The sequence below is a fragment of the Anneissia japonica genome, unplaced genomic scaffold (assembly GCF_011630105.1).
Source record: "Anneissia japonica isolate Jap-2015-1 unplaced genomic scaffold, ASM1163010v1 scaffold171446_len717541_cov154, whole genome shotgun sequence".
NCBI classification, from domain to species: Eukaryota; Metazoa; Echinodermata; class Crinoidea; order Comatulida; family Comatulidae; genus Anneissia; species Anneissia japonica.
The window spans coordinates 30,653-43,155 of NW_022696538.1; the positions used below are offsets into that span (position 1 = coordinate 30,653).

Genomic DNA, 12,503 nt, shown 5'->3' on the forward strand with positions numbered 1-12,503 from the left:
GTAGTAAAACGTATAAAGCAAAAGTGTAGAGTAGCCGTAACTTTTAATAATAAAAACGTTTTCGGGCATCGCCCTTCATCAGGTGGTCATCAATCAGTAGATGCCTCAAAACATTATGAAGAATGTATTTTTAGGCTGGAATAGTGAAGCATGTATTTTTAGAGGGCTTCAACGGGCTTCTCTATTGCTCACTATTTCAAATTAAGGAGCCATACTATCAGTGATTTAGGCTAGTAAATCTTAGGTACCAATTTCAGATCTGCTAAGGCTAGAAGATGTCCCGAGGGTATCCGCTCAGTTCTCTAGCCTTAGTAGATTTGAAATTGGTGCCTAAGATTATAAAGCCTAAATCACTGATAGTATGGCTCAGTAAATTAAAGTGGTGAGCAACAGGAAGACCTTTTGATGGTCTTAAATATTTTTTTGTGGTTGTTAAGTCTGAGTTTACATTCGGTTTCGCCTACAATAATTACTGTTATTACATTAGTTCAAAAGAGTTATGTCTAGATATTCGATTTCGTCTAAATAATTGCTGTTTATTACATTTTATTTCAAAATATTAGTGTGCTGCGCTTTTGTACGATGGTGACGACAAAATTCAAATTCGGCAAACTGGGTTCGGCTAACCGGGTTTCGGCCAAATGGGATTTCATGTTTTCGGTGAACTGGATTATGCAAACTGGGTCTTCGGCAAAGTGGATTAAATTCGGCAAACCGGGTTTCGACAAACTGGATTTCGACCAATTGGGAGGATACCAAAAATGCAGCCTCTACGCGGTGTGCGGTCATCATAGCACCAATCGAAAGTGAAAAATGACGGTGACCTTTTTTCATCAATACAATTGAAACAAAACAAGTAGGGTGTTACTCCAATGTACTGCTCCGTACAGTCCTACTGTTGAGGACAGACGAGAGTAGCTGGCACCGGTTTACCGGGTAGATCAGACCATGGAGGTATTATTGAGAAGGAGATCACTCGAAAAAGCTACGCGCACGCAGCGCTATGCAAATGAACCAAAATCAAAGCTGCCGCAGCGCGTGAAGAACATTTGCGCGATGCCTTTGAAGTCCCATGTGTTCCCCGCCATCAAATTTTCAGCAGGCATAGTTTACCAAAAAATTGAACATGGCGAAATGGGGAGCACCTTCTTTTCTCGATGCGCACTACATACAGTCAATTGCTATGGCTGCGCAATCGTTTCCATTTTGAAGCTGATACATCTATCTCTCATAAAATATCAAACATATTAATATTTTTCACCAAATAAAGTTTCGAATGTAATGGAACATTTACATGACCTTTAAAAGTATAGTATATTTCAATTTCAAAATCCATAAATTGGCCAAAATTCGCCAATTCTAATTTTAACAGATATTAATTAATAAATGATTGAGGATTTTATAATAATCTGAGTCATTTTAGGGTTAACGAGGGTTAACTATTCGAAAAATCAATCCAAAATCTAAGTATTTTTCAGTTTTACGCTGACTTAGCTTTATAGTCGAACCAATCAATCTTTAGACAAAATTATAATGAACACAGAAGTAATTCTAACATAAATATTTTACTGAATCCGTTCCTGAAATATACAAATAATAACATACCAAAAGTCCGAAAAAATCTAATCAGGGGAACATTGTTTAAAGATATGTAATGGGTTAAAATCAAACGCTTTATTGCACAACTGCTCTGCTGGAAGCGTATAAATGCATGTCGTTGCCAAGTTGTTGCTAACGAAAACATGTGAATTATAGGGTAATACGCCCGCGCGCGATCCAAAGGCGGGGAACACAAGGGTTTGTCGCGTCAAAGGGATCTGTTGCCGAGTGATCTCCTTCTCAATAATACCTCCATGATCAGACACACACACACTAGCACAGCTAGAATACAACCTACGTATTATCGTAATGATGATTGTACCGGTGATGATGATGTTGGTAATGATGATAATCATATAATAATAATGAATTGTGACGGTGGTTGTGATGATGATGATGATTATGATGATGATGCTGCTGTTGATAATGATGATGATGAGGAGGAGGAGGAGGAGGAATAAAGTTTATCAGAAAAGATTCACAATTAAAAAATGGTCGAACCATGGGTTCGGGGGTATTGTAGGCCTATGTATTTTAGGCTATACATGTTTTAATGTACTGTACTGTACAAGGGTACGGATTTGTATTTACGAACCCAAATTAAAATAAATAGTAAACTCACATTCAGAAGTCCCGTCCAGTACTTTTCTATATTCTGTAAGAAATAAAAAATAAAATTATACAGATTCATAAACGTATCGAAAACAACAGATCCTGCTATCGTCATTCCGACGTCTGTACTGTATAATTATCTGGTGCATCATAAATACAGTAAGGATTCATAAATTATTGTAAGGAATGATTCACTGTTCCATAAAATAATATTAATATTATATTTACTTAAAGAAAACAATTAAGAGGTGAATAGAAACTTATCTTTTATTATAAGCATTGTTTTGACTCATTTACCTGATGAATAGTTAGGGTGCGTGGACTACAAAATATAGACTAGGATAATACTGAAGCATTTTGATACTTCGCCACTCAGAGATTGAGCTTAGTGCCCATTTACGAAATTAAACTAAAAGTGTCTTCAGGTTTTACTAACTACAGTTGAATCGTTCCATGATTTGACAGTCATAGGACATGCAATAACAAAGTTTTAAAAGTGTGGTAGTTACCATGAAAGCAGTCTTCAACTGTTACATCTGAAAAAAAAAAACCAAGCACGTGATTAGTTTAATTTATATATATATATATATATACTGTCTCTTATACATCGGATCTGCGACCTCGAGAGGGCGTTAAGTACGGCTAGAAATAAATAGTAATATAAAATAACCATCAAGATAGTAGGCCCTAGTGAACACTATTAAATTATATATAAATAATCGAAGGAAGGTAAATGTGTTCGAATAAAGGACACGATAGTACATCCTGTAGTACAGAACTCAACGAATGTTGTCCTGTAAATAAACAAATTGTGTAATAAAATTCCGCCGACGGGTTTCGAACCTGTGACCTCTCTTTGTGAAGGTGAGCGTCATAACCAGTAGACCACTGAGGCTTCATGGTTGAACAGATTCAAATAACCGTTTCTTACATTGTATTACACAATGAGAGCGCAACAGCCGTACTTAACGCCCTCTCGAGAGAGGAGCATCAGTGATTAAATATGGTATGGACATAAACAATAATAATCCTGTAATTAGAAAGATATAAGCCGTAATTTGTCAAGAGAAACGTTACAGTTGATTCAGGCAATTTCCATTATTTCCATCATTAATATTCTTAATTCCATTAAATTACCGTAATTGTTGTAGTCATACTTATGTAAAATTCTGGTAAATTGGTCTACCACAGCATTACAGAAGTAAATTGAACAATAATGTGTGAAAGTGTGCTTTGAACATTAGAGTATCGCAGCATTATGTTATAATTCATGATGAAATCGACGTTGACTATTATTTTTTCTCATTATAAAATCAAGAGGAGAAATTATTATAAATAAATGAAGAAAACATTGCAACCCATAATGAAAAACTATAATAACGCATGATGAAACCAAGAAAATATATGTAATAAAAATGTAAAAATAACCTGTCTGCTCTCCATTAAGGGAGTAATAAACCTCTAACCCTTGGTTAGATTGGCCGAGCGGTTAAGACAGGGGAAACGTGACATACAGCCATAATATCGGCGCTGGTTCAAACAGCACGCTCGCCTATGGTTCCGGTGGTGGAACACGTCTTCTCGGATAAGGACTCTAAACCGTAGGCCCAGTGTACACAATTGGCTTGTGTGCACTTTAAAGAACCCAGCACATCATTCGAGAAGAGTAGGGGGTTACCCCGGTGGACTGGTCCATCTCTAGTCCCCTGTCCGTCCACAGAAGGATCGCTCACGACGCGGCCTATGACAGGTATCCATCATACCTACGAATCCTTCTACCACACTACGTAAGCTAGATCATCAGCTAAAAGAGGACTTAAGTCAACCGTCCAATGTTCCATTGGCAAGGAAGATAACGTACGGTAGATTAATTTATGCAAACATTGCAACATTGCAACTAAATAATACTTGCTCAAGGAATAGAGAGATGGACTTCTAGCATTCTAATCTGAAGTGGTGGCAGTGGGGGCGGTGAGGGGGAATTTATATGTACTTTCTACATATTAGTAGATTATAAAATGGATTAAATAATAGATATGCAATAGAAAACATTTCAAAATATATTTATCTGGCTTTTAACAAAAGAAATAATTATGTTAAATTAATATTGCATCTGAGTTTGTTTTCTCTTATATTCCGGGCCGTTGGCCTGTGTATTTTAATAAATGCCCTAGACATGGTGACTATGAGAAGAAAGATTAAATAAGCCTTTGAAATACCTAAATTATTTTTCGGGGTTTGGACCACATTCGAATGATTTTGAGGTAAGACCGACCACGCCCACTTGCCTATCGTTGGGGACATCGGCGCTCTGACTCGTCGGGGACATTGGCACCCCCACGTCGGAGTAAGGCAAATCCTGGCGCCACCCCTGATGATAATGTCAAAAACACTTAGTGCAATGATATGCTATTACAACACTCCTTTGAATTATTTAGGCCTCTTCATGGTTTGGCTCAGTGCCAGTTTATGAATAGAAATTGAGGCACGTGTATTGTACGTTATTCATCTATGGGTGTCGTAAACATTCGAGATTGAGCCCTTAATTTTTTTTTTCAAATTAAAGATTCATCTACCTTGTTCAGGTGGGTGGTCATCAATTACTTCTTCTGGACTGCCTTCGCCAACTTCCTAAAGTCAAAGAAGTTTATAAATAATGTTATTATTTATTAAGTTTATGTAAATTTAACTCATCCTAAATAACCTCCTGATTGCATGCGTCATACACATCTATGTTACAACACCAGGCCGAAGCTTCTATAGCTGGACTGAGTGTTATTAGGTTTGAAATATGTCTACTAGTCACCATGCCCATCATTGTTGTTGTTGACTGCCATTCACATTAGTAAACTTGAGGGTCCAACTCGTGTATTGGCTGACATACTGTATATCCTTCCATCATTGGATTGGATTGAATTTATTGGGTGTAAACACCAAGGATAGCCGACGAAAGTCTAGAAGAAGAATTATTTCCAGTGGGGTCCTTCTGGTGGTGATTGGGCAGTACACCGGGAGAAAATCCCCTACTCTTTTCCGAAGAGTGTACTGCGTTCTTTAACGTGCACATGGGCCATAATGCACACGGGACCAACGGTTTAAACGCTTCCACCGAAAAAACGGTGCGCTATTGTATTTCAGCCCTCCAGCTGAAACACAAGGAGAGGCAGCGATTGGAATTAAACCAGGGACCTAGAGATCTTCACGGTTCAACGCACACACAGTGGCTACCACCAGATAAGCCGACTGAGCTAAGCTGCTCTATTAGGTGATGCTTTATTTATACCTCATAAGAAATATATAATATAAGTCCTAATGAACTTTAAAAATGTCTAAGCATCCCCATCATTCTATTCGAAGGGTGTATTCAATAAATGTTAACATTTAAAAATATATTTTTACTGCAATTCTTAAATTTTGTCAATACAGTGTTTAAAGGCGATACGCAGAAAACGTAATTTAAATATTATTTATTATGATTTCCTTACGACCATGGAGGTATTATCTCAATTCAGTAGCCTCAATTTTACGACCAATCATAGAGAAAATAGAACAGATGGACCAATCATCTATTTTAGCTTAACCATAGCTCCACTATATGTGAGGCGGCATCAGTCATATTACAATAATTAATACCATAAAACTTTTTATAGAAGCCTTGGGCTTTTCAGAACTCTAGATGGACTTCTTTTTTAGATAGACTTTCGAGATTACTTTTGCAAACTGAAGAGAGAGGCTTCTTTTCGAAATGCACGCTGTAAATATTTTGAATTGCTATTATACTACATTTTTCAATTATGGAAATCTAAATTATCTTTATCGACTTAATCATACTAGGACAATTAGATTTATACTGACAAGCTATCATAATCATCAAAGATAACGTCAGTCTAAATGTAAGTACGAACTCCAAAAGTAGTCCGTGCTATTTTCTTTCATTTTTGAGATAGAATTCTTTTCGACATTACGTATGCAAACTAAGGAGTTAATGGGAGGGGGATTCTTTTCAAAGTGGACTTCTCGAGACTAATCCCATTGGGCTTCTATTCAAGGTTTTACAGTATGACTGTATCCTAATGAGAGTGTAATTTGGATGTAAGAGAGTGTCTATAAAAAAAAAATACAACTACAAAAAAGGCTCGATAGCCCTACAAATATAACATCTTATGTTCTTATCTGAGAGCTCTGTTATTATATTATTTACATATTCGGTTATATTGTATTTACGGTGATGCCCAGCAAATCTAATATATATAGGCCTACGGCTAATTCCATGTTAATGGTGCATTTTCATAAATTTTAAAGTTAATTGGAAGTTTGCAAATGATATTTTCCTGTAAAATAAGATAAGCTTTCGGAAACCACTTTTATTTTTTATCTAGTATACTTTTTTGAATTGTTATGGCAAATTGAAATTTAGGAAATTTTAATGTTTTAAAATACACTAAAATTGCATATAATTAATTATCTCATGTGTTATATACAAATCAACACCAAAGATTTATTTTAATAGTTTAAAGTCAGGCTGCAGAGGAAATATGTTGATACGTTGTAAAACTGATTTTTCTAAGACAGGAAAAAGTTGTTTGACGAAAAACTGGGGAACGGTGAATGAGATACAGATTTTTGAATATTTTAAAAACAGGGGAAAAGGGGCGAAGGAAATCAGTGCTCCATATACTTGCAGTAAACAGTGTCAACAACCTGATGTGCTCTAGGTGTAGGATCAGTAACAGCATTAAAAACTACTGTAAAACCGTCTTTTCTAATATTACAGTACACTTATAAACATGTACCCAAAATGTGAAATGTTTCAGCAACATCATTTAGAAAAGAATGGGATAGGCAATGGGTTTCAGGAAGATCTTTACTTTACCAGATTAATTTAGTGTAGAGAACGTTCGAAATATTGAATCCAAAAGGTGTGGTAGCTTTAAGTAAATGTTCCCAGTGATTCTTTTTATCTGTACGTTTTTTCGCTCCAAATAGCATTATGTTCTTAGACTATTGCAATCACTCTGAAATTGAGATAAATGACCAGCTGAATTGAAATGTTGTTCCGGGCTACTGGTTGATCAAGCTTAGATGTTATGATAGCTGATCTATGTTGTGTCACTCTCTCATACAAAGAGTGTTTTTTGTTTCTCCGACATATTGTTTATCATAAATATTACAATATATGAGATAAAATGACATTTTTGGTGAGGCAATTAATAGAAGGATTTAACGATGGGCGTCACGTGACCTAACTTGGGCGTTGGATATAAACAAGCCACAAGGCACAGCAGTGTTTTACATGGAGATTTCTATCCCGGCCGTCCCTTGTTTATTGCTGTATATCTTATCATAATTCCCAGTAAACTGTACTAAATTCATTGAAATTAAACTTAAGAATTTTGCCTTAATGTTTTGCTAATGCTGTAAAGGATACTGGCCGCAAACATTGAGATTTTTCGACAAATGTTAGGCCCAGGTCCCGACACATCTACGGCATGGTTAGGTATGCATGAAGGGGGCTACGACCAGTGGCGGAAAGTCAAGGCAAGCAAGGTGTACATACCCTGGCTAAAACAAATTTTAAAAAATATAGTAGTACAGTTTCTCCTTTTTATTTAGCATTTCTCATTCAGGATCTTCTATATATACCCTAATTTTTCGAGTGGAATGCTATTCATTGGAATAGCAAAGTTTTTCAATGTTTGGCCTACTTTGGTACAGTACCTAGTAGGATAAGTCACAGTGTCGGGCCCATAACATCCTACTTAGAATTTCTGCATGGCTGCTCTTCGATGATATCAGCCAATCACTTCAGTGAGTCAATGGAAGTCAGGGCATCTACAACGCTTAAATTGGCTATTGTGACAGCCCTGTGGTGGCGTCGCGTCAGATTAGCCAATTTTAACACCGGAATGGAAGCAGTGCTTCCAAGAGTATGTGCGCATGCTCTTCTCACAAATCGGCACCTCCACTGCCGATTGGGTATTCTATCTATAAGCCTAATCTGAATCGATTAAAGTTAAAATATATTTACATACATATGACCGGTATAGAAGAAACTTTAAATTATTATTATTTGAATTGAAATCTGTTAAAATACAGGAATAGGAATTCTTTTGAACAAAATACTACCATGCCGGTATTAAAAATAACATGCATTTTATTTTGATGAAATCTGATTCTATATAGGCTTACGAACTTTCCTATTACTAGCAGGCCCTAGCGTCACTGGCGGGTCTTGAAATAGAAGGGAGCTAATGGTGTTAGGAAGGTAAAGTGGAGGATCGGTGATTATGGGGATAACTCGCAAAATAAGTTGATATGAGGTAATTTTTAATTACTTGAGCATGATTTGTGGGCGGGGGCGCGACTGGGGGATGGGCGAGTATTTTTTCAGGGGTAGGGGGAGGACGTGCGGCCCCTTGTACATCCTAAATATGCCAATACCTAGCATACCCTGCAATTTACCCTACGGTCCGCCACTGGCCTCGACCCACAAACTACGCTGCGATGTTAGGGCCAGCTAAGGTTTATGAAGAATCACTTAAATTTCGAAGCATAGGCCACAATCCAAGGAGAACGCTAGGATAAGTGAATAAGCACTATTTTGAACAATCGTATTGCCTGTCCCAGCCATTTACTTCTCACGTTAACAGTGGGTGGTAGTTTTCGCAATTATAATATTACCTTTTCCTATGCTATCGCATTGTAATGTTTTTCATGTATACGGACAGTATACCCAAGTTCGGTCACGTGACCGCCTGTCAACAGTCATCGCTAAATCCAGGAGCGGATCATCCAGGATTTAGCAAAGAGGGGGGGGGGGCGCCAAACTAAAGATGGACGACCAGCCGAGGTCCCAAAATAGGAAGATTTTTTGAAATGGTACGCCCTTAAAAGCTCTTACAGGGCATCTTGCAACAAAGAAAGGTATCTATTATTTAGAAGCCTAATTATTTATGCCTACTTTTACTTACTTAAACTTTCTTTGTAGCTATCCATTGCGCGATGTGACATAAAATCAACCTTTCTATGGAATTGAGTATCCAAAAAATTGCAAAATAGTATTACATAAATGCACCATCTTAAAATAAGAGTGCTCTACAAAACAATGTACCGTAAATATTCCAATCTGCAGACATTACACACACACACACACACACACACACATTGCACATTGAGGTTACTTGAATTTTTTCATTAGGAAAGCACTAACGTATTAGAAGACTTAATCATCACATATGTTTAATACTAGATCACGCTTGTCATTACTTACGTAGCGTGTAGCCGCATTAAATACTTAACTTAAATGGAATTAGAGTTGGCCTAGCTAGGCTACTAAAAATTTAGTCAACAATACAATATTTAATAAAATAAAAGAAATCTGTTTATATAAGATTCTTAAAACATACCTTCTTGAAGAGAAAATTTGGCTTGGCTTCAATAAAGGAAGCAATGAGGCCAAGAGCAAGAATTGTTACTGCTACACGGTTCATCTTCGTTTTGGTTCAGCGAATGTTTTTTCTCTTCGAAAGTTAAGATTGAAGGTGGTTCCTTTGCTGGAAAACGTATTCCTTTATATAGTGACATGGGGAGAGCCGATTTTATGCATAGGTATGTTTCACGATACCTTTCATCAGTACATATATATTTTTAGTAAAGGTTTTACCTTCAATAGATTTGAACAGCCCAGTGGAGGAGGTATGTTGTGCATTACGGGTTCACAGTAAACAGATCTATGTCAATATTTTTTGGTTAAATTATGCTTGAAATTCTTTCAATAATTTAGACAATGGGTTAAAGTACATGAACAAAGCGGATGTTTGTGTTACCTCTTTCTTTCCCACATGTGTTTTTTCCTTGGTGTGTAGGAATTTCATTGGCCAAGAGTTGACAATGCCTTATAGTTTATTGCAAACTCATCATGGTTTCAGATGTCTTTTTTTTTTTTTATACAATTTTTTTTAAATTACTTTAAAGTGCTATCGATTTTAGAGTCCTATATATATTATATATATATACATATTATATATATATATATTTATATATATATATATATATATATATGCGTGTGTGTGTGTGGGGGTGGGGTGTGTGTGGGTGTGTGTATGTATGTGTGTTATATCAGTGGGGTTCGCGGAAAATCATTGGGGTCTGCCAAGTCTAATTGGTCCGCAGGGGTTCACGAACAATTCAGGGAGTCCGCGTAAGTGCTGGGGTCCGTTAAAACTTCGTTCACGGTAAATTCTTTTAACTGTCAAATTCAATTTCTGATCTGTTACAATCGATTATATCTGAAGTATGTATGCTTTATGTAAAGATGTTTAATATGTGTATATAGATACGGTAATGAATATCATGTTGGTATGTTTTGCCTTGTATTAATTTTACCTGGATATTGTATAAATAAAACAAATAATCAAGAGTGTCCGACCCTAAATTCTACAAAATAAAAAAATAAATGGTACCCTAAAAGAAAATTACATTAAAATTTTATCGTGTCTGACAGTGCTATTTCCGGCAATCTGGAAGTGTCATAAACCCATAAATGTTGCACCACAGCCCTCGACCATGATGGAGTTGAGGTGGTACACCGACCCCCCTATCTGTAAAACTGGCTTTCTATATTGAATTCCAGTATCCTGTATTGTTCAAATGTACTTTTGTTGCGAATTATTCTCTCTATAATCTTATATCATGAGTCGTCTTAAATTTTACAAAATTTAAAATAAATAAGAGATACGACGGTACAAATTCCGGCAATCTAGAAGTGCCATAGACATACAAAATTTCATACATCAGCGCCAACCATGTTGGCTGGCTGTTATGGTTACTATTTCAATTTCCAGGATCCGTTACTTTTTAATGTTGTACTGTTGTGGCGAATAATGGAGATACTTAGACATGGGGGTCCGTGAAGACTTTTGACATGTCCCGAGGGGTCTGTAAATGCATAAACGTTGGGAACCACTGTGTTATAACAAAATAACACATTTAGCAATACCGTTTTTTTTGTTCTTTTCGGAAAACACTCTTTACAGGGTGCAGTATACAAGCACATCTCAGTGTTAGGATAAACTGAGAGCTGGAAACTCCACTTGCACATTTCGCTCGCAATAGAATTTAGGAACTTTCCTCCCCCGCCGAAAATTTCTTGTTTCATGAAACACATTAGTTGTTTGCAAGGATAAAATGGTGTTTAGAAATAATAATAATAATAATAATAATAGTAATAATAATAATAATTATTATTATTATTATTATTATTATTATTATTATTCTTATAATGGTCACATTATTAAGAAGACACAACAATAATTGTTACTTAACCAATATCCTGAGGCGCGTGGAACGGAGAGAGTAGAGAAAACAGTAGAACTTATACATACTGTTTGTGGTGCTGAACTAATAATAATAATTCACTTAAGGGGAATATCTCTTGTGTTATTTTCCCCTTAACGTCATTTTTTTTATTGTTCTCAAATTCTCCATTGTCTAAGTTCCCCTTAAAGTGGTTCTAAAAAAATCATCATCATCATCATCATCATCATCATCATCATCATCATCATCATCATCATAATAATAATAATAATAATAATAATAATAATAATAATAATAATAATAATAATAATAATAATCCCCTTGACCTTATTTTATTTCAATGAGGGTTCGTGGTTCTATTTGAATACTGGTCTTACACATTTAATAATTTCAAATTATCAGTAATCACTATCTTTATAATTATGCTTGTTGAAAGCGTAAACATTGACTTCTTTCATGAGGTATTTTGTGATGCAACGCGTATGCTTCATTTTCTATCTGTGTACACAAGTCACAATACGATTGAATTAGTCTTACATAATAGTATAATATTATTAATGAGTATACTACATCATGAAGTATTACAATGCAAAATTAAATTGTAAGATCTGGGAGACGCTGAAGACCAGGGTTCGTAGGAATGTGACATTTGGCAGATTATATTTTCTGGCAAATAAAAAAAAATTGAATATTTTAGGCCTGTATATTGTATAAAAATTAATGCAAATGTTTTTACAAAAATGAACACTCTATTATGTTATAAATTATTGGCATTCTACTTTAAGCAACTAACCCATAACTCCCTTTTAATTATAAGTCATTTTGACCACCTACACTTAGAGTTGGTTGTTGAGTTTCCCCTTGTTGACGGTTGCTGACGCTTCTTGTATGACAATGACTGCTTGCCGGTATGACTGAACAACACAGACAAGAGTATTTTGTTTGGACGGTTCTCATTACTATAAAATTATAGGTGC

General features: G+C 35.9%; 1 protein-coding gene across 1 annotated transcript in view; it reads right to left on the reverse strand.

Moving 5' to 3' along the window:
* LOC117102101 overlaps positions 1-9,773 on the reverse strand; it is an 18,331-nt gene extending 8,558 nt beyond the window's left edge. The window contains exons 1-4 of the mRNA XM_033242302.1: positions 9,618-9,773; positions 4,788-4,842; positions 2,721-2,747; positions 2,222-2,254 (exon numbers count right to left, since the gene is read on the reverse strand). Coding sequence (XP_033098193.1) covers positions 2,222-2,254; positions 2,721-2,747; positions 4,788-4,842; positions 9,618-9,701 — 199 coding nt within the window. The 5' untranslated portion in view covers positions 9,702-9,773. The remainder of the gene's footprint in view (positions 1-2,221; positions 2,255-2,720; positions 2,748-4,787; positions 4,843-9,617) is intronic.
* Between the last annotated feature and the right edge of the window lie 2,730 nt (positions 9,774-12,503).